The sequence below is a fragment of the Lagopus leucura genome, unplaced genomic scaffold, assembly GCF_019238085.1.
Source record: "Lagopus leucura isolate 7727_CA_CO unplaced genomic scaffold, USGS_WTPT01 Super-Scaffold_650, whole genome shotgun sequence".
Classification (NCBI taxonomy): Eukaryota; Metazoa; Chordata; class Aves; order Galliformes; family Phasianidae; genus Lagopus; species Lagopus leucura.
The window spans coordinates 61,883-84,607 of NW_024962253.1; the positions used below are offsets into that span (position 1 = coordinate 61,883).

Consider the following 22,725-nt stretch of genomic DNA (forward strand, 5'->3'; position numbering starts at 1 on the left):
AAAGCAGCCAGTCCTGCATACCAGAAGGCTGTCCCAAATGGCGATTTCTTTACTGCTGTGCCCCAGGCAAGGGCTCCCCACACAGGCACCAGTATGGACTGTTGAAAATTTTCTTCCCGTTGCAATAAACAACACATTTACAAAGACAGAATAGGAAGATTTATATCTATTCAAAAGGTGTGCATTGACAGAAAGGCACATTTTCAAGCTTCATGCACCCAAAGTTTTGAGGTATTAGTTTGCCAGGCTGATAGCTGGGCTGCAAGGACAGAGCTGGACAACTACATATTGACAACAAAGTTAGGAAAAGCAGTCACTGACAGTGCGTAAGGAATTGCAGAGATGACGCAGCCCTAAAAAAAGCAAATGCCGCCCACATAAGTCAGTGAACCATCAGCACTATAATACAGGCACTGGTGACAGGAGCATCACACAAAAGAAAAAAAATATCTGTTCATCCACATTTAAAAGCGATAAACTCAAGTGAACAGGTGCATAAAGAGCCTGGGGGAAACAGAAAACCTATCAAACAAGTAGAAACTTAAGAGCCTGACTTGTTTAGCCTAGCCAAATGTAGGCAGAGAGCGGATAGGATTGCTCTCTAAATATATCACAGGAGACAAACAAAACTGCTGAAGCAAAAGGATAATGCTGGCACAACAACAAGAGAATAAATGTGCTGTGAACACACTTAGGGGGAAAAAAACAAAAAAGTCAGTCATCAGAAGAGGAAGCCTTCCAGATGGCACAGCAGAATTTTAGGATGAAGTTTGATCAGTGGTCTGAAGGGGCAGGATGCAGTATCTCTGCCCAAAGGTATCCAAATGGTCACCTATGTGCCTTTGTTCCCAGCTGGGAATTATCACGGGTCACAATGCACAGGGCTCCTGTCTTGCACAGACCTTGCTGAGAGTCACATCTATTAGAGAACCCAGGGCCAGCACGTGGTGCTCCAGCAGCCTCCCGTGCCACAGGAGCTGCTTATGATTAATGACTGCCAGCCTACAGGTCACTGGAAGAGCCTCGTGTGGCTGCACATGGATGAGGTGACAGCCACCAGGCACGTGCAGGGAGTTACATAAAACGCCCCCAGGTGCCTCTGCCCTAACACAACCAAACTGCTGCGGCACAGGCTGCTGTTTTTCCCATTTTCCATAGCTAGCATCAAAGCCTTATCATTCTTGACCCCAAAATTGCTGTGCGATGGGCCAAGAATTATGAAGGTGTTACAACAGAACCCACCGTTCAGACCACTGTATTATGCAATAGTGTAATAGTAATAATAATAATAATAATAAAGCCAGGGAATAATTTTCTATGTATCTGTCAAACAGAAGAGCTCCGTAAAAGGCTGAATGCCTATCCGCCATCTCTTTCAGAAAGCACACCGCACAGCAGGTCAGGACACCTCACCCAACCCCGAGCGGATCACCGTCCGTGCTCGAGCCACAGCCCATCATTCCCGCAGCGCTTCCCCCTATTTACCACCAGCGCTTTTCGGACATTCCTCCACGCCTGTACCGCAGCGAGGATTGCAACACCCTCCAGCAGGCGCTGGCGAGAAGGAGGTCAGTATTTTCTACGGGCACCGGCACACACGTGTAGCGTCCCCACCGCCCCGCTCTCCCCCTGCCGCCCGCCGCCCCTCCTCACTTACCGAACCGGCGCCGCTGCGCACAGCCGGGCGCCGAGGCGGAGCCTCACCGCTGTCCTCCCCACGACCCGCCCCACCCGCCCGGCCCGCCCCCGGCACCGGGGTCCTCCCCCGCGCAGCCCCGGCGGCGGTGGATGGAGGAGGCGGGCGAGCCTCTGATGGGAGCGGCTGAGCTGAACGGACGCGGTTAATCGTCTGGCGAGAGCATCCTAAGAGCAGGCCGAGGAAACTGGAGCTGCAGCTCCGTCACAACCATCTCCTGCAGGGCTCTTCCTAGCGCTGTGCTGCTCAGAGCGGTCAGATGCAGCTTACTTTCTTCCCTGGTAGTTTTCCAAGCCCAGATGTTGCTTCCATGTAATTTAGCAATAGGATTAGAGGAAGTGGCCTTAAGTTGTGGCAGGGGAAGTTCGAGTTGAGCATTAGGAAGGATTTCTTCTCCAAAAGAGTGGTCTCTCCTGACCTGGAATAGACTGTCCAGGGAAGTGGTGGAGTCACCATCCATGGAAGTGTTCAAGAAAGGCTCAGATGTTGCACTAAGGGACATAGTTTAGTGGGGAAATTCTGGTGGCAGGTGGATGGTTGGACTGAATGATTTTGGAGATCTTTTCCAACCTTGGTGATTCTGTAATTCTGTCACTACTCAGCTCTGGTGAGGCCTCAGCTCGAGTGCTGTGTTCAGTTTTGGGCCCCTCACTGCAAGGAAGGCATTGAGATGCTGGATCATGTTCATAGACAGGCAGCAAAGCTGGGAAGGGTCTGTTGCATGGGGAACAGCTGGGGTTCTTCCGTCTGGAGAAGAGGCTTAGGGGAGACCTTACCACTCTGCTACTCCCTGAAAGGAGTTTGTGGCAAGGGAGGGTTGGCCTCTTCTCCCATATAACAGTGATAGGACTAGAGGGAATGGCCTTCAGAGGCACTGGGGGAGGTTGAAGTTGGGTGTTAGGAAAACCAGAAAGAGTGGTAATGCGTTGAAGTGGGCTGCCCAGGGAGGTAGTAGCATCACCATCCCTGGAGATGTCCAGGAACTGTGGAGATGTGGTACTTAGGAACAAGGTTTAGTGGGCAATACTGATGGTGGGTGGACAGTTGGATCTCAGAGGTCTTTCCAACCTTAATGATTCTATTATTAAAGGCACTGTTATCTAAGATCCAGCCTCCCACAGCCCATCCTACCACTTTAGGAAACGCAGAACTACCTGTATGTCTGGTTCTAAACACACCTGGTCAGTTAGCAGACTGGCAACAAATCGGTAATCCCAATATTCTCTTTTTATTTAAAAAAATATTTTACAAAATCAGAAGTGATGTAGGACACACATCACCACCAGATGATATGTCTCAAATCTAGATTTTGACAAACTACTGAAATATTGTAGCTGGAAACAGTTCCCCAACAGATCCACCACCCTCTGCATGTCCTTTGCAGCCTCCACAAATCCCCTTTAGCCAGAAGGTGCTTTGTATGTAAAACATATGACGTGAGTAGCACAGCCTCAGAGTTTCCTTGCTCTCTTAGCAAAAAGTCTGCCTCTGCTGCTCTGCATTAACATCTGCTGTGTTCCACACTGGGAACAACTTTGATGGGTCCACAGGCCATATTGGGTGTTGTGTGGATGTCTGCTCACCTGCATACACTCTCTTTTTAACTCCAGTCCCAAGAAGTCTGACTATCAGAGAGATATATCTAATCAGAAAACCACGATTCCCTCCATAAAGTGAATGTAAGTCAGAGGGAAGTGATGAATACTGACTGTCACAGCAGTTTCTTCAGTCAGGTGAAGGCTCTTGGTGTATTTAGATATCTCCGTGCAAGGGAGATAACTGAGTTAGAATTTGCTCCTTTCCTACCAAGCAGCTTCTGGTTGCTGAAGCCTGGATCCAGTCCCAGCTCTGGTTTGCACTGGCTAGGCTGAAATTTAATACCATAGTTTGCAACAAGCCTCTCAAGCAGCAGGTGCAACAGAGTGGTATTTTATGTGCACTGAGATAAACGTGGGGATACAAAACCTTCTATCACAGCTTAAACCATTCCTTACAGTAACTGCTGAAACTGGGACCACGGGCAGCATGGTGTTGTGTGCAGACCAGATGAACTGGGAACACGGCTGGCCTGTTGCCATCACTGAGTGCCTACAGCAATAGCTCAGAGTCAAGGCAGAGTGCTCCCAATATATGCCAGATGGTTAGTGTTCAAAATTCTAGGTCAGTACTAGACAAGAGACTAAGTTCGTAAAAAGGAACTGAGAAAATATCACAGGCAAAGCTGCTTAGTCCTCTGCACACACACAAAAATTGCTCGGTATAGACAGCTCAGAAGCACTGCAAGACAGATCCTCATACAGCCACACCAGCCTTCCACCCAGTAACCCACTGGTACTGGTGCAAAAAAGCTGCCAGCCATCCCAGTCTCTTGAGATCATCACCAGATCACCAGGTCCCTCTGCTGGCCGACTAATAGGATTTCGTGGAGCCTCCTGCTTTCTGGAAGTGGTGGCTGAACCATCCAGAAGCAAAATAGCAGCACAGAGAAACTCTGCAGAGGCCCCTGAGCCCTTACCTAGTTTTCTGAAACTTGACCACATTGCTCAACAGGGAGGGCAAAGAGCAGCCAGATCATACTTCATCCCTTACTCTGACCAGCCACACCAGAGGAGTACAGGGCAGGACGCCCTTGTGGCAGCAGTGAAATAACATCTTTCCCCCTGATATTTCTGGAGTGAGTCCATCAATTCAAATGTGCACGTGCATCAGTCTGCTTTGGAGGGAACTCCATCTGGTGCTGGAGGTTCAGATGAGCCTAGCTGTGATACGAGCTTCTACATGCTAGATTTTAGAACTTGATTCGTAAGGGTGCCTGAATTTCTTTTGACCTTCTATTTTAAGTCTAAATGAAATGGCCGGTGCTCAGCTAAAAAACCTGAGATGGCTGTGAGGACAAAGATCTTCCACAAGAGCAGATTTGCATCGCAGACAGGGCAGACTGATGAATATCAACTCCTTGTTCCTTGATCAAGCGGGAACCTCTCTGAGCTTGCAGCACCTTCTGACTGAATGTGGAGGAACAGGGTGGTTGGGGGATACTGGCCTTCCTTTGAGAAACGTGATCAACCGTTGGTTTGAAAGGAGGTTACTTCCAAATCATCCTTTCCAAAGTGCTTGTGTACAGAATAGTCAAGAGGCTATAGAATTACATATGTTATGAAGACTAGGGGTTTGCGAGTTGTATGGCTGGACCTAAGGCACATCTGGGGTCCATACTGTCACCCCAGTATTATGGCCAAGAGTGGATTCCCAACAGACCCAAAGGCACATGATTAGAAAAGACATTGCCAATTCAACCTTTTCCTCAGTCTGGACTTCACTTTGCTCTGAGGTATATATAGATAAAAAAATGAGGAGCTTTACAATCTTAAGGAGTGAAGGGGCCTCCTGCAGCATGTTCTCCTTGCTCCAAAGGAGGCTCTTAGGGATACTGCATGGCAGTTTTGCTTCCCCTGCTCCTCCTTCCCCAGGAACAGGACACAGCTTTGGGAGAGGAGCTGAATCCAGAGAGTGCACATGGGAGAAAGGAGAGGCCAAAGTACTTGCTTAGGTAGTCCTTCCCACCAGCCCTTTGGTTTGCTTTGGTTTGGTTGATTTTGGTTCTTACAGTCCCTTCTGCTTGTATTTGTCACTATTGGGTGAAAATGTTCCGGTTGTGGCAAAAGGTGATTTTGGCCGCATGTTTCTTCCAGACATGATGAGTGCCCCAAAGCCGTGCTGGTGGGAGAAGGCATAGCCCGAGCGACGCGTGCTGGTCCGACGCAGGCGTCTCTTGGGGGACGGTGGGGGTGGCCTCTTTTTAGCTTCTTTGATCTTGAGTAGGACCTGAAAATCAGACAATGAAACAAAACACGTGGCAAATGCGCTGCTATTCACAAGCACAGTAAAAGAGGAGCGAAGAAAGGAGAGAAAAAAGAAGGGTCCGAACCCAACAATGATTAACAAAACAAGAGGATCGTGGGAAGGACTGCAGATCAGGAACTGAACTTGCCAACCTAGAAAAGGGTGAAAACTAATCTTATTCTAAAAGGCACTGCTGGTAGTGTTGTCTGTAAAACATGGGAGAGGATGATTTCTGCTCTGTGAAACCTTGGTTGTGGCATTGCCACAGCTCTTTTAGGGACTTCAGTCAAATTCCCCAACATGCAGAAGTCATTGCAACAAGAGCCGAAAGTCCAGAAAGCAAGATCTGTAAGGAATTGTTGAACAGAGAGCACTTGAGGGAATCTCCAATATGTACAAGGTTTTTATGATGGTGGTGATCAATGGATTTTCATATCCTTTGTCAGAAGGGAGAAATATGGTGCACTTTATTTGCAGACAGGGGGCTGTCTGTCCCCATGTGGCTCAGGATAATCCCCTATTGCCTCCCTTTGGCCCTGCTGCCTGGGACAGCACTAAAGATACTTGGTTCTCTAAGGGTCAGTCCTGTATATAAGTTCCTTTTGTGCTGCCAGCTGGGGATTTCTATACAGCAGGAAACAATCCTCTCCTGTGACAGTTCATTTCCCAGAGTAGGAAAAAACAATAAAGTGGTTTTGCACTATTGATGCTCACTCAATGCACAGAGACTGGCATTTTAGGCCACAGTTATGTCTGCTCAGCTAAAGAGTAAATTCAGCCCATGTCTGCACATTGGAACTTCCTCTTTGTCTCAAGGACCATCCTACCTAGCACCCACCTTCCCCTCTGCAAGGGCTGAGCATTCCCCCTGTCTCTTCCTCAAACAGCCCTGGAGCACCCGAGGAGATCTGTGAGCATCCCAAGGATAATCACAGAATCATAGAACCACTTAGGTTGGAAGGGAACTTAAAGGTCATCTGGTCCAATTTCCCTGCAGTGAACAGGGATGAAGGCCCCGCAGCGAGGTGCAGGAAGAGGAAGGGAGCACGAGGTGGCAGCAGCATTTAGCAGATGCTCCTGTTTGAGACTAAGGTCGGAGAGCTGCGGGGATGCTGATCTTGTGCAGGGGTCGTTCGCTGTGCTGAGCTGTGTGCTCACTCCATCTCTCCCAGCCTCCTCTTGCCCTAACGGTCTCACCTCCAGACTCCTGGGCACGGGAGGGCAGCTGGTTTCAGAGGGGCTACAAATGAAGTAACTTCTGAAATCAAAAAATCCCCAGCAAGATGGATGCTGGGTGGGGTGTGGAGGGCTGTGGTCTGCCAGGCAAAAAGTTCTGCAGTATGAGGGCAAGAGGACTGAAATACACTGCTCCTTTGCTGCCAAGCCACAGGACTTAAACCCTGCACCTAAAAATAGTGCTGCTTCCTCACTCCAGTGCAATCCAATCCGCATCTAAATAATCTCAGCCTCAGTCCCAGCTGCAGGTGGCTTAAGCAGTGCCAAAAGCCAAATTCAGTTTTCCTGCTCAAGGGACTGGGAGCCAGATGGATGGCAAGCACTTGCACCTGCGGGGATGTGCGCTCCAAGCAGTGCCAGGCCCCTGCAATATGGCTCTGCAATAAGCCTGGCTGGTAGGAAGAGGGCTTCAGGCTTACTAAAATGCCTCCTTACTTTATCACTGGCAGTTGGCCTTAAGAGAGCCTTCAGGAATCGGAAGCCAACGACGGGCAGCACACAGAGGGCAATGCTGAGGAAGATTGCTAGCCACACGTTGGGTTGGCTGAGAGTGTTTCGAGCAGTACCTGAAAAATAAACGATTGAAAGCATATCAACAATATGTCTCACCATCATTCTATTCAATGCCATGATTCAATCACTCTGTCACTCCAAAACACTGGGAAACTGACCAAAATGGCTTCAAGCTGCACCAGGGGAGATTCAGGCTGGACTTGTCTGAATACTACTTGTCTGAAAGAGTGGTCAGGCTCTGGAATGGGTCAGGGGAGGTGGTGGAGTCACCTCTACCTTCTCACATTTAGCACTTTTGATGTTAAAAGCCATCTTACCATCTGCTTGGAAGACACACTGCAGGCACTGACTGAAATCTAAGAAATTTCTAAAATGGCCATGCAGCAAATATGGGCAGAACTGGTCTTGTTCAGCAGACCATCCAGAAATAAACGTATTGATTTGTACAATGATCCAAGATGTGAACAAAAAGCTTTGTGCTATCAGGAGTAAAATCTCCTAGCAATGGCACATCAATGGATACACAGAACCATTAAAAACATCCAAATTACTTTTCTAATCTTTCATCTTCCCCCTGGTTAAAGTCTCATGAGACATTCATTTTTATGGTATTTTTTCCTTTTTCACAAGTTCAGAAACTTTTTATGCAGAGATGAAAATTGATAATCAGCAGTGGCATTTCTTTATTCTTGAGCATTTGCTGTCTAAGCTCACCATTGTCCTATGGCATCTAAATACATGTTGTGTTTCTGTGTCTTTCTACACTAACACATCAATTTGTTTATGACATAACATGCATCCTTCTGCAAACAAAATGCTGCCAGACACCTATAAGCATTGGATATCTGGAAACAGAATGTAAAAGTGTAGCTGAAAGTGTTCCAGCCAGCTCAACAAGTTTATTTCAGGGATCATTCCCATGGCTGTGTGAGAATGTGCATTATTCTGCAAGGAAGTGAATATGGTGCATGTTCACATGGATGGATGGGACTCTAAGTAAGCTTTTGTGGCTGCCTCCAGAAGTACCCTGGCATTTCTTGTGAAAAAGGCCATCATTATACTCTAGCATATTATTGCCTCCAGAGAGGCAAGGACCCATACTAGAAGCACTTAGCAGAGTTAAGCTCCAGCGTATAATAGTTTTGAGTACAATGCAGGTTTGCCCAAGTGCTTACCAACAAATGGGAATGAGGCTGGGAGGATCAGGTACATGCCGTCACTGTACATGGTGAAGGTGATGGCAAAATAAACAGAAAGGCTGCCCCAGATGAAGAACTGGTTCACAACTGTCCAGTAAGAGGTGTCCAAGCCAATCTGAAAGAGCAGAGCAGTATAAATGCCCTTATTATTTAAAAGATATGGTTGGAAGACAGCTGGAGATCTTGTCCTCCAGTTTGTACCCCTACCCCCAAGACAGTTGTTCATTCAGTCCTCACTCCAAGCCTTAGATAACACCAAGCCTTAGTTAGAATGCAGGAAGACCATTTAGGGCAAGCGTTACTGCATTTGCCCTCTTATCAATAATTCACTAGTGGCCAGTAGTAGAGACAGGATACTCACATCAAAAAAGCCATATTTACAACCCCACTCCAAACTGTGCTCTTCCATCAGAAGCTAGGAGAAGGAGCCTACAAGACCTCAGAAAGCAGAAACCATTTTCTAGAGAGGTATGAATGATTTGCTTTTCTGTTGAGAAATTTCTCTCATCATTCCAATACCATCTGAATGCTGTAGCTCCAAGTCCTAGCAGTTTCTTTCACTAAGCCCAGTTCTAGCTTCTGCACCACACATGAGATCTCACTATGATGGAGTTCCCATAAATAACTGCCTGCTGGCAGACACAGTCCTGTGGTTCAAGCACATCCAAGAAAACTGGAATGAGTTCTTTTCTATTTCCAGCCTTAACCACCTTCTCCACAGTGACAGCAAACTTTCTCCACAGTCAAAGCAAACTTGCCTTCCTGTGACTGTGATTTTTGTGGCAGAAAAATCTATTGTTCTGTAAAACTGAGGAGAATAAGCTGGTGTCACAAGAATATACACAAAAAATACTTTTGCAAGAAACTGAAGATGCAGCAGCAAACAGAATGCTATCAGAATGCCAAGTGGCCCTCCAGAGGCTGCCTTCTTAAAACAGATTCTTAAATACAGTCAGTACAGTTACCTGTACAGACACCACAATCAGTAAGCAGGTCTGGGCCATCAGGGCAAAGGACTGGTAGTCAGCAATGGCTTTCCCATCACTTCTCATCGTATTGTACATGGCCCCATAGGGGATAAAGAAGAGAATGAGGGAACTGTAGATGCCTTGCAACATGCACTTGATAAACACTGTTTTGTTAAAATACAGGTTTTCCTGTCCAGGCACATATAGCTGTGGAAACAGCAGGCTCCAACGGTCATCCACGTCCTGAAAACAGAAAGAAGATGGTCACATTTGCAGGCCCCTTCCCAACCAACCACACAGGACCACTTAAGGTTGCCATGTCCCCTTATGTTCATTTCCATGAGAAAAGGCTCATCAACCAATTCACTCAGTTCAGTGACTAGCATGCCACATATCGAGGTCACCTAGACTTGTTTTCCATCCCAAATTTCACCATTCTGTGCTGAAAAATCTGACAAGTGTTGGGAAGAAAAAAAAAAAAAAAAAAAAAGTACATTTCATCTTAATCAGACTGCATGCCCAATTCTCCTAGGGGTTTCCTGGAAGCTTAACAACAGAAAATACCATTCTGGCTGTGTTTCTACTGAGGTAGAAATATATGTGTGAAATACATGTATATGTGAAATTACTGTAGGAAGGCTTAACCTGGACCTCCTGGCTAAGAGGATCCTCAGAGCTGTATGTCATCCGTTATTCTGTGTGCTGATTAAAAAGCCACTTGTCTGGCTTTAGAATCACAGCTATTGAGATGTGGCTGCTCCAGGGGAATGGTACAATAGCATCTTTCACTCATGTCAACACCAAAACATCTCCAAACGCTGAAGCACACAGGACAAGGCAAGATAATATACAATCTCCTTCTTGGTGTGTCCTTTTTTTGTGCTCTGAGGTCTCACTGGCAGGAATCTGTTTTAGGGACTATCACAGCAGCTAGCCAAAGAGCTATCTGCTTTTGCTTCTCTGAATCAACTCAGAGTACCCAGACACAAAACGCCTATAAAAATAATGTGTGAGTGATCAAAACAGTACCTGATCAAAAAGGCTCATTCCTAGCACTGGGAGGGAGGTATATGCCAGATTGTAAAGCGTGATGAACCACTGATCATAGACAGTCTGAAGGGAAAAAAAAGCAGAGCATCATGTTAGGAGAACGCTGCCTTTTCCATCTCTTCACAAGATTGCACAGTTATAAAAGCAGTCTCCTCCTTGTAGATCTGCCTGAACATGGTCCTGCTGAAGCAAGGGCTGGACTTGCTGGACACAGAGGTCCTGCCAATTTCAATCACTTTGTAATTCTGTGAGGTAGATGGTGGAGCATCGTGACTGCAGATACTATTGAGAGCAAAAGTATAGCAAGACTTGAGCTCAGCACCCCTAACCTGCTCATTACCAGAAGGTGAGGAGCATGCAAGAGAAGGATGACTTTATGTCAGCCCTGACTGCTAAGCACTCACTACTGCTCACAGTCACAAGAGCTCCTTGACCTAACCTAGTAAGGCTCTTCTTGCATGTTCATGAAAATCATAGGTCCTACACAGATCTGCACCACAGTGGTCAGGCTTTGGGTAATCTGCATCCTACTTTGATGGCTGTAATCATTTTGGACACTTTCAAAAATCCCAGGAGGTGCCTACATTCTTCATAAGGCAATTAAATGCCTTTAGGCATCTTTCCTTTATCAGCAATACTGTATCAGTTTTGTACAAGCTGAAGACAGAATTGTGTGCGTTATAGTAAGGGAGAACTGGTTTAGTTTACTTTTATTTAAAATATTTGCAGGCATTTTCCTTGGAAATGCTAAACACGACCATGAAAACAGAGGAGCTGACCTACCTGAGCTGAGAAGCCGGAGAAGAACCCATACCAGAAATGCACTAACGTGAAAGCAAAATTCTTATAGAAGAAGTACTTGAGGAACTTGCACATGCGGATGTAGGACCAGCGTCCGTGGACCAAGAGCAGGCGTTGCAGGTAGCGGAACTGCGCAAAGGAGAAGTCACTGGACAGGACTGCCTGCATCCCCTCCTGGCCACTGATACCAACCCCGATGTGGGCAGCTGCAACAAAGAGGTTATTGGTCACGTCAGGTTGGATATTAGGAAAAAGTTATTCTAGGGAAGAGTGTTGAGGAGCTGAGGAACAGGCTGCCCAGGGAGGTGGCGGATCCCTGGAGGTGTTCGACAAACGCGGAGATGTGGTACTGAGGGACATGGATTAGTGGGCAATACTGGTTATAGGTGGACGGTCGAAATAGATGATCGCAGAGCTCTTTTCCAACCTTAATGATTCTATGAGCCTATCATCCTATGTGAGTACAGCAAGGGCTGTGCTAACCCCATTGCTTAGATGAATTACTCATCCTGAGACACTGTGTTAATTCCATCCCAGACTGCTTGAAAAGTCCTACGTAAAGATATTCAGGAAAAAAAGTAACTAGAGGGTACTAATTCTTTCAGCACTGTTACGATTTTGGCTGCATTGATTCATTTTTAGTAACTGACTTGTACTACCTGAATAGAGCTACATTCTCTGCGACAATACATTTTATTTTCCAACAGCACAAATCATTGCTGCTGTTATAAATACTTTTAATTTCTGTTGACACATGAATAATTGTATTTACATGCGTAAAAATCCTTCCAACAGCCTTAAAACATTGCTTCAGACAAGCAAAACTTTCAAACTGTCAAATGTTTCACAGATTTATCAGACACAGTAGTATAAGGCTAACTGCAGCCTTTACATTTCTTGGGCTTTATTAGTTCAATCATATAATTAGATAGAAGAGACACATCTCTTTTAATAGCAGCCTGGGTTTATTAAACATGGACAAAAGTTTAATATGACAGCTAATTATACAGCTGTAACTAACGAGCAAGCAATCTTGATGACTAAGGGTTGGTGAGATTCAGAAGTTTCCATGGAACAGCGAGGTGATAAAATCCCAAAGTCCCAACCCTCTTGTAGTGGCAGCGTTAGTTTCTAATTATCATTTTACACTTTTTAATTTGCTTTTCTTATCCTTTCTTGACTGGCTGCCTGACTTATCTCCCTTGAAGCTCCCTACTTAGCCTTTTCTTTCTTAATTAAACAGCTCCAGTTAATCAATTCTTGCAAATTAACACAAGAAGATTAGCAATAGGCCCTTCTGAATAATCTTAATTTAATTATACATAGTTAGGGGATTCTTTTCATAAATTCATTGAGGAAATGCAGCACCAAATGATGCTCAAGGATAAAGGAGCCTAGAGGCCCGTGTTTTATAACACGTGTGAGACAAATGACAGAGGGCCCCACTAAGTGGAAATGTTAAAAAAAATCCTGCGACATTGTGCAGATTATTTAAAGCTGTGGAGATTTCCTTCTGCACGGCACATAGGCCACCCTGAAACAAGTTTGTTTGTCCTTTGCATTACCATCGTGATGATGGCAGGCAGTCATACAGGTGGACTTGTTGCACCCCAGCGAGCTTCAGGTCTATTATAAGGTGCATCATTTTTCTGGAGCATGCTGGCTTGTAGGAGGCAACGCAACGCTGGCTCTCAGCCCTTACTCACTTTTGATCATACTGACATCATTGGCACCATCTCCAATGGCCAGGGTCACAGCTTTCTTGTACTTCTTCACCAGCTCCACCACCTGGGCCTTCTGCAGCGGAGTCACCCGGCAGCAGATCACCACCTTGCACATGCACGCCGTTCGCACCAGCTCCAGTTCCAGATTCCCTTCCAGTGCGTAGGCCTGAGAGCAAAAGACAAAGATGTTTCCTAGTAGCTTGTGTCAGACCAGCAGTGAGATCTGGAGTTTTCCCATCCAGCTCAAGGGGAGTATGAGGTACCTGAAAATGCTGAGCTTTGAAGAACCTGAGAAAGCAAAGCACAGTTGGATTTCTGATTACCCCTCCAGCTCTGCCAGAGAAGGCTTAACATATTTCTTTCAAATTGTGGTTTTGGGCTCTGTTCCTTGATGTTTTTCCTCCATAGACATTCATGGATGGAATCTACTTAGCTTCAGCTTATTAAGTGACATGGTCTGGAGAAGTCACAAGCATGGGTAAGTGGCTGGACTAGGTGATCTTATTGGTCTTTCCAACCTTAATGATTCTATGATTTTCTCATTACCCATTACAGCAAGCCCACAGCCCTTCCACTGTAAGGCAGACCATCATTTGGCCAGATGTCCAGATGTCCTTTTTTTCTTTTTGTTTAAGAGTCAAGAGCTTTAAAATACTGTGTTATCAGAATCCTCCTTCCTTCCTGTCAGTGGCAGGGAGACAATGAAAGAAACCTGTTCTTGATTTGGTTTTAGTGCATGTACCAGTGATTGCAGCCAGAAATGGGTTTTGCTACAGCATCCTGCCCACACAGCACCAGGAACAGCTGTGTTTCACACAGAAACTCTGCTACTGGCATGGCGCAGAGATCAGCTAGTTATATGATGCTGCTTCTTTGCCCTGTTCTTTCTCTGTGTCTCAGCAAGACTATGTGTACACAGTACCAGTAGACAGGGGGACAAAGCACTGGCCAGATGCTCTGTTAAAGTGGGATGCTAGCAGGACAGTTACCACTCTTCAAGCCCTAGGTTCATAGATATAAACCACATCTAGTGATAAGATTTTTGGGTAGTAATTAGCAGGGCTGGTATAGAGCTGGGAGTTAAATTTACTGGATTGCTATTAAGAGGTAGCAACCATCAATCCATCCCACCATGCCTACTAACCACGTCCCTCCAGCGACGGTGACTCCACCACCTTCGTGGGCAGCCCGTACCAAAGCACTATCACTTTTACTGAGAAAACATCCAAGCTGAGATATTCTTCTGTGAATTCTTTTACCTGTTCATATCAGGGTGGACCGGCATTCCCTAGGCTCAGAAACCCTAACTCTCTTATTTCTCATCTGTGGTCTCTAGATCATGCATGATCTTACAGATTTCTTTGCATTCTCTCTCCTGTTGGCCTACAATTTTCTAAAAAAAAAAAAAAATGGCAAGTGACTTGCATTATTTCAGCTACAACTTCACCGATGCCAAGCATCAGCGAGCAGGAGGGCTTCTTTGCAAGTGTTACAGGTGATGCTTTTACATCCATATGTCTGATCTTGTATGTGCACAGCTGATTGTGTGAAAGTGGAGAACAATGCACTTGTTCTTCCTGAATTGCATTTTCTATGTTTTTCAAGATATTTCTCCAACTTGCCAAAATTATTTCCAAATCTAATCTTGAACTTCTTGCATCATGCCTGCAGCTCCTCCCAGTGTGGTGTTACCTGCAGGTTTAAGAAGCCTGCTTTCTTTGGAAGCAGTTAATTAAAATACTAAGTATTGAATAGATGTGGGTAGCCCTCTATAAATGTCACTGTTGTTCCATACCCACAGTGGGCTCATAAAAGCCATACTTTCCAAGCAGCCCTGCATTTGTCACATAAAAAACTTAATCAATACCATATTACTTCAGCTTGCTTGGAAAAACATCACAGGGAGCACTGAAGAATTTATTAGTCAAGTTTTATGACATATATTCTATCTTTATCAGATACATGTATTTATCAGATATATGTATTTACGATCTTGGCATACTTGAAATACATGTTTGATGCTATCTTATTTTCTTGGCGCATCCACTGACTGCCTGAATATTTTTCCACTATATTTCTGTAAGAATAACAGATCTGCCTACTGCTCGAGCTCACTGAGCATCAGGTCCAGCTTTTTCCTGCTCCTTCTGAGGTCTTGCTCATCACCTTTGATGCCTCAAATAATCACTGGAGCTCATCTTCAGGTAGGGAAAAAAAACCCCACCAAAACATCACACGCAGGTAAAAAAAAGCAAACCTCTGTGCTCAGTTGCTAATTTTTAAGCATTTTCAGACTTCCAGTACATCTTGAACTTAAGTTTCTAGGAACACTGAGTCCTGCCATGACTCTGGACTTCCTTACCAAGCTGTGGCCATTGATAACCAGACCATACACCCCATTTGCTTGTTCATCAGGTAGAAGCTTTAGATTTTTGGAAGATTTTTTAATCTGAATGTTGATTTCATCATTGTCCAAAAAGGAGTCTGGCTTCATCTTTCTCCTTGCATTCCTGAAAATAAAAACAGAATAGGAATTAAAATCTTGTAGACATATATGATGTACTAAACCAGCTTTATGATGTTAGGAATTTGGAGCTTCCCTTTGTTAGTTTAGTTCCACTTTTCCTGCATCCTTACCACAACATGCATTGTTTAGCTGCTGCTTTTTGTGCACATCACCCATATGCTTATGAAAGTCTACAAAGCATTTTCTAAATCTGTGCTGATCTGAAGTCAAACAACTGATCTGAATGTCACAAAAGACCATATTCCAAAGGGATCCCAAATTTCTTTGCATGTTGTTTGTCAATCACCTCCTTAAAGAGAAAAGGTTTGAAAAAAATTCCAGTTTTCCTCCATGTTTCTACTGAAGAGGCTATGGAGGAAGGCAGATTTCCAGATAATGCCAGACCAGGATCATATCCAAGCAAACAAATTACAACGTGAATGAACAACAGTTGCAGTAGAGCAACAGCACAGATCAAGCCTGAAGCCAAAGGCTTTGTGGCTCCTCATCACTTCTCCAATGTCAACTGATGCTGACTGCTTGACTTTGCTGCCTCATTCAGTGATATAGATTTGAACTCTTGGAACAAGAAGCTACAGAGTTTACCCTCACAGAAGATTTCTACGCTATGTCTATCTGGTAAGTCTTCCAGGGAGGCAGCTAATCACGCTCTCCTGAAATGAGCTACACCAGGTAAAGCATCCAGGGGAAAATAAATCAATGAACAACAAAAAAAAGAGAACAACACAAAATACTGGCCATTCCATCGTCAGTGCACAGTAACGAAGCTGTACATTTCAACCATTTACCTGAGCTCATTAAGTACATCCTCAGAAGTGCTGCCTTCAATAACGAAGACATCTGCCATGTCATCATACAGCAAGTTGCAGGAGTAACCGATATTCATTGCCGTCTCTGGGAAAGAAAGGCAGGAGAGATTACCCACCTTAGTACTCCAAACCCACCTACAGTCTGTGTCTTAGATGGGTGTAGCAGGTCTCTAGCTGGGTTTTAGAAGGCCACAGAAGGAAAGAAATCTACAGAAAAACTAAAAAAGCTCGAAATACCCTTTGGTCAACACACTTGGAGCAACTAAAACATTTCGTGTTGCCTCCAAAATTTTTTCCAGGATACTGAAGTTTCCATCCCCTATCTCTATTGCCACCCTAAAAGGGAAAACACAGCCCCAAATCAAAGCGCCGAAGAAGAATATCAAGACTTTTTATTTAGAAAACTCCTTGGGGAAAAAAGTATTTTGTTTTTTTTCCAGAAGTAAATTTATTTCACTCTCAACATGAAAAATGAAATGCTTCATTTTTTTTCTCAAAAATTCACTGCTCATTTCTTGGTTGAAGTGATCTGGAAGCACTTTTTGCATCCCAGAAATGCCGTTGTTTCAGCAAGGTTATTATTTCTCCAAAATAATTCACTGGATTCTATTCACAGTTCTTTCCAGCATAATGAATTTTACAGAAGCTTTTGTTTCCTCCAGTTTCGTCCTAGAATGTTAATGCCAGAAACAGAACTAAGACCAGCTTTAGCATTCAAGTTTCTTGAAAGTTATAGTTAACCTTTTCTAGCCTTCTTCAGCAAGACAGTAGACTGTATTATGGTGACACATTCACTGTCACCTCTCCGTTGCCAAAGGACACTATCTTCATACTGTTTCCATCTTCAGGTCAGGACTTAGGAACAGGCACTTCTTGCAGTTAACTGGTCTCATTGCAGCTAACTAGTTTTGCCTTGCTGGCACTGAAGAAAGCCCTCCAAGTTTACCCTCTGTGCAGATTTTCTAAGGAGAAAGGTTGAGAATATGGATCCCAGTGGAATCATCTCATCAATGAAAGAGAAGGAGGCATCCCAAACTGTAGCCCCCTTACCTTGCTTGTCTCCAGTAAGAACCCATATCTTAATGCTGGCTTTGGCAAGAGTCTCAATGGTCTGTGGGACCCCATCTTGCAGCTTGTCCTCAATCGCTGTGGCACCTAGCAGCTTTACAGAGAACAGGGAATAGGTTAAGACTTCCCATTGTGAGTACAGGAGAAAGCATTAGATGTCCATGCAGGTTGCCAGCAAGAACAAGAGAAACTCAGAAATAAAGTTGCACTGATTTTCATTCTCCCTCAGCAAATTTACTGTTCAAGGTACAGTTCTGATCCTGCAAATGTTGTACTGTGTAACCCTCTAGGCTCAGCTGGATCACAAACATGCAAAAAATCATTTGCCACACATGAGCACGTCTATGTTCTTCCATGTCCTCTCCACAATAGATAGAGATTTAATGCAGGAATGAAGACTTTTGGGGATTCTTGTCCCCAAATTTCCATATGCAATCTCCGGTGTAGATCTCGCACCAGACATACTGCAGCTGTTGCAAAGCATCTTCTCCAGCCTACAACACATTCATCCCAATCCTTACTCCTCAATGCCACACAGCACTAAATTCAAACTGATCAGGACACAGACCTTTGTTATTTTAAAGTTACTATTTTCTCTGTGTTTTGGAAATACTTGGTGGCTTTAAACTATTGTCAAAGGGACATGAAGGTTTCACTCTCTTTCAGGCGTAAGCGGCACCTGCTACCATACCTCCTGTTTTTGGGAGACTAAATTCAGACTCTTCTACTCCGTTGCTGACTCTGTTCTCTTGCACTCATTCTCTACCACAAGCCAGGCTCCCTTACACCACTCCATTTCTCCCTGCAGCACTTTCTGGGGATAAAGTCAATCCTGTGTAGGGTACAGAGAAGGATCTGGTGTTCCACCTGTGAGCCTCTGACCTCCACAAGGACTACTAGTTTATTCAGGCCGTGAGCTTCATCATCCTGAGTTGCAAAGCATCTGGCTCCCTGACTTCTACGTATTTCCTGCTCTGAACATACCCCATGCTGCATTTGCACACTCTGGGCTGGGGGATTCACGTTTTCCACTACTCTACTGAGATCAGGAGGGCAGCAGGCTCTGCCCCACAGGCTATGCAGCTTCTAGAGGTCAGTTTCTTCTAGGCTTACACTTACTTCTTCCCAGCTCTTGCAGTGTCCTGAGCATAAAGCTAATGGAAAGAGCAACAGTGCAGCTCCCCAGATTTCCCAGATCTCAGAAAAACACTGCTATGAGTGCAAAAGCTGAATTGTTTCCCCTCAGACACCACACATTCTTTTCATTCATTATTCATGTCTGTAAAACACAGGCAAACCCCAGGGCTGCAACAACACTCATGGAGAAAAGAATGACTTAAAGATCACAGTTCAGCTCTGCTTCAGATTGACACAAACATCCTCACGGACATCATCCCCCATCCTGCCCAAGGCTGTGAGAACAAAGGCGATGCTCTCTCTGAAATGGAGCAGGACCTGGGGATTACTCACTGCCTGCCATTTCAAAGAGAGGAAAATAAATAGATCAGCCATTTGCAAGCACAAAGGAGAGCTATGAAATATTTGTGTCCCTGCCACCTCCCTTAGGCTCTGCTATGTCACTTCATCACGAGAAAGCTACTCCGACACCCACGTGAGATAAAATAAAACCATTCCCAGGCACTGGTGGCTGACACCCCATTGCCGGCTCCGCATGGAGGTGCCAGTGAAAACCCAGCACTGCCATATTTCAAACTGCTCCTGTCAAGCAACCCACTGAGCTGTTTGCAGCGCAGTGTTTACTGAAGTCATACTGAAGTGTCTATTGACAAACCACTATCCTCACTGCCTCCCCCAGACATTGGCCCAGTTTCCATGAAATACCAACCACTAGATCTTTTTCGATCTCTTCGTATATCTCTGACAGTTTGTCTTCCCGTCCTTCCAAGGAGGTGCTTGCTTCGTGGTGACGCTTGATCCAGTCCTGAAAGTATTCTTCATCCAAGTTCTTATAAGCCACGACGAGTGTCCTCAAACCTTCCCCTGCAAACTCCTGCGAGACAGTGGTGGGGCAGAAGAGGTCAAGGGAGAACAGTTTCCTTGCTCTGCTTTGCAGAGGACTCTCTGAAAGCAAGGAGCTATGTGTGAAAACTTCTTACCTAATGTCTGCAGAGGAAGGGTGAAAACCCACACCTGAGTCTACAAATGTACAAGTCTACAAAATGTTTAAAAACATTTTACATTGCTGTCCACAATCCTTGCAAAGAAAAAAAAAAAACCAACAAAATCCTCTCCAACTTTCTGGCTTTGACCTTTACATCAACCAGGCTCTTGTTCCCTGGGACCCCATTTTTCAACATGTGGTTCAGAGTAGCGAGACTTAAATTAGACACTCTGAACTCACCCTTAAATTTCAGAGCTGTGCTCAACATGTCCAGTGGTGGGTTTAAATGCACAGTGAGGGAACAGTCATGACATCTCAGGAAGATCTTGTAAGTCTGCCTTCTGCAGATCACAGAGTCACATATGGAATTGAAGAGGTTGGAAGGGCCCTTCAGAGATCACTGAGTCCAACCCCCTGATAAAGCTGGTTCCTCTTTACACAAACTGAAGTTTACCCCCAAAACAGGACATTCACTTTCTTTCTCCTTTGGGGTTCCATAAGTACAAGCTTGAAGTAGAAGTGCATCAGGGACAGAATGACAGAATCATAGAATCACTGAAGTTGGAATAGACCTCTAAGATCTTCTAGTTCAGTATCTGACCTATCACCAACGTTGCCCACTAAACCCTAAGAATGACATCTCCACCACTCTTGAACACCCCCAGGAACGGAACTCCACCACCTCGTTGCGCAGTGTTCCAGCGCCTCACTACTCTTTCAGAGAAGTTTTCCTAGTATCCAACCTCAACCTTCCCTGGTGCAATCTAAGGCCATTGCATCTCATCCTACTGCTGTTACCTGGAAGAAGAGGCCAACCCCCACCTCATCACAACCTCCTTACAGATACACCACAATCACAAGCCATCTCCCTGCGCTCTGACTTCTTCATCCACCACATTCCTCCTCAGGCAGTGAGCAGAGATGTTTGTGCAATTGCTCCACACCCCTGGCAAAATATTCTGTTATCTTGTGCTCTGCTCTGTATCAGCTGGAGTTAGTATCACAAGGCAAAGTAAATGTTGGCCAGATCATCCACTTGATGAGTGGATGAGACTACACCTCAACCATATAAAAATCCACAAGTTTGAGAGCTGCATTTTCCATTCTGTTCTGTACGATGTGGGAGAATCATTAGATGGTTTGGGTTGGAGGGATGCTAAGCACCATCTAGTTCCAACACTGCTGCCACAAAAAGGGACATATCCTCCACAGGATCACAAGTTCCACCTATCCTGCCTGGCTTCTCCCTCCTTCTCTAGAGGAATATAACTGTTGTGAATGTTGTAACCTGTATTTGACATCCATGTCATGATGCCTCAGATAATACAGAGCAGTTTAAATAGCACCTGTGATGCCTAATTTGGTATCAAAGGCTTCATTGGTTAATTTCTCTCTTCAATCTCCATGAAAAAAAAATATGTTTTTATATATCTATATATACTTCTTGTTTGGGTGCTGCTTCTGAAATCTATTTTTTTGTTTAATACAAATCACATTTTCATACCTGGAGAAAATGCAACCACCAAATGCAGAGATTCAATGAAGAAGGAAACACTTACATTCAGGTGTTCTGTGGTCTCCTCCTTGAGAGACTCACAGGATGAATGAAGCAGTTCATAAAGAATGGTGTCAGCCCCCTTGCAGTACAAAGTCAAGTCACCTTCTGGACTGCGCACTAGAAGGAGGAGGACAAAAATTCTTCACATCTCAGGCTGAAGCAGGTGGGATTCATAGCACTTGTATCAGAACAAATGTTTTTACAGGTGTCCAAACTCTACCAAATGTTGGCAGAATCCCAGGAACCAAGACGAACTTGCTTAGAACAGAAGAGAGCGTAACTACACTCAGCTTTAGAGGTTGAACACTGGTCTGAGCAGATTCTCTGTTAAGACAATATGGTCCTAACAACCTGAAATTCAGGTAGGACATCTATATTCACACATCAAGAGCAAACTGTTCTGGTGCCAGTGAAGGTTCTCATAAAACTAAAATCCCAGGAAGGAAGAAAGGAGCCAAGAGAACATACATACCAATAACAGACATTCGTTTGCGGACATTATTGAAATCAAGAATAGCCAGAAGTTTGTAGATTTTTGTTTCTCCCATTTCCACAACAGTGATGGTCTCTGGTGTGCGAGCCCGGAACACAAATCCAAAGTTTCTGGCAGCAGTGACAAGGGCTCCCTCATCGGGAGATTGGGCCTGGTACACCAAGTTACCTGCCATGCAGGAAAGAAGGTAATGTGACTTCTGCCCTGTTTCTGAACTAAATAAATACTTTTTTTTTTTTTTTTTTTGGTAGCAATTAACTAGAATGATAGAATGATAGGATCATTAAGGTTGGAAGAAACCCCTGCAATCATCTAGTCCAACTGTTCACCAGTGATCAGTGTTGCACATTAAACAACGTTCCCAAGTACCACATCTCCACATTTCTTGAACACCTCCAGGGGCGGTACAGAATCACAGAATCATTAAGGCTAGAAAACTGTGTGTGAAGTAGAGAAGAGTGGTTCAAGCCATCTCCCATCTGAGGGAAGCTGTGGCACCTACAATTTCTGCACTCCAGTTACAGTAATCCCATCTTAACCACAGTCATAAATGATGGGCGCAATCACTTCAGCTGCTGCCTTTGCCAGTCCTCACCTTCCTTCTTCTCTTCAGGCATGACAGTGTGACAAAGGGAGAGCAGCCGGAAGAACCTGTGTGTCGGGGCATCATTCAGCTTCACAGCTTCGACCAGGCTGTGGTCATAGAAGGCAAACTTAGGGTCAGCCAATTGGTTGTAGGAGAAGTCAACCTTCTCTGTGTTCTGTAAAAATATGGATTAGTGTTATCTATTGAGTTCTCATATACATGTATAACCAGTGCCTGCCTACCCCATCCTCTTACATTTACAGAGATCTCTCTCTTGCAGAGCTGCTCATGACACAGTGATGCTAAGTGGGAGGTCCTGAAAGCTACTTAGTCACAGGAGAGGACAGGCACACCGGTACTGTTCAGAGCAGCACCTGGGCTGACAGCATGGTTATCTAAAAAGATGCCTCCCTGTACTGCAGCAAGTACTCCATCAGGAACCTCGCTGAAGGATTTCTACAGTACAGAAGTGTGTGCCCTCAAAACACAGCTTCTTGAAAGCATCATCCAGATTTCAATGGTTGTCTGGGAC

At 44.9% G+C, this 22,725-nt stretch overlaps 2 protein-coding genes across 10 annotated transcripts in view; both read right to left on the reverse strand.

The window, feature by feature from the left end:
• Window positions 1-1,712, reverse strand: part of RUSC2 (RUN and SH3 domain containing 2) — a 53,636-nt gene extending 51,924 nt beyond the window's left edge. For 3 of the 5 annotated variants that reach the window (XM_042862298.1, XM_042862299.1, XM_042862290.1), the window contains exon 1: window positions 1,658-1,712. The gene's annotated coding sequence lies outside the window, so the exon portion shown is untranslated. Of the gene's footprint in view, window positions 1-1,485; window positions 1,511-1,657 lie in introns of those variants that run through there. The other 2 variants (XM_042862296.1, XM_042862297.1) reach the window with 2 other exon arrangements.
• Window positions 1,713-2,904: 1,192 nt separating this feature from the next.
• Window positions 2,905-22,725, reverse strand: part of LOC122174991 (phospholipid-transporting ATPase ID-like) — a 74,156-nt gene continuing 54,335 nt past the window's right edge. For all 5 annotated transcript variants that reach the window (XM_042862354.1, XM_042862352.1, XM_042862353.1 and 2 more), the window contains 14 exons: window positions 22,203-22,368; window positions 21,587-21,775; window positions 21,116-21,231; window positions 19,281-19,445; window positions 17,417-17,528; window positions 16,346-16,451; window positions 15,393-15,540; window positions 13,013-13,196; window positions 11,289-11,512; window positions 10,485-10,568; window positions 9,453-9,698; window positions 8,464-8,602; window positions 7,211-7,341; window positions 2,905-5,521 (listed from right to left, as the gene is read on the reverse strand). In XM_042862354.1, coding sequence (XP_042718288.1) covers window positions 5,300-5,521; window positions 7,211-7,341; window positions 8,464-8,602; window positions 9,453-9,698; window positions 10,485-10,568; window positions 11,289-11,512; window positions 13,013-13,196; window positions 15,393-15,540; window positions 16,346-16,451; window positions 17,417-17,528; window positions 19,281-19,445; window positions 21,116-21,231; window positions 21,587-21,775; window positions 22,203-22,368 — 2,232 coding nt within the window. In that variant the 3' untranslated portion in view covers window positions 2,905-5,299. The remainder of the gene's footprint in view (window positions 5,522-7,210; window positions 7,342-8,463; window positions 8,603-9,452; window positions 9,699-10,484; window positions 10,569-11,288; window positions 11,513-13,012; window positions 13,197-15,392; window positions 15,541-16,345; window positions 16,452-17,416; window positions 17,529-19,280; window positions 19,446-21,115; window positions 21,232-21,586; window positions 21,776-22,202; window positions 22,369-22,725) is intronic.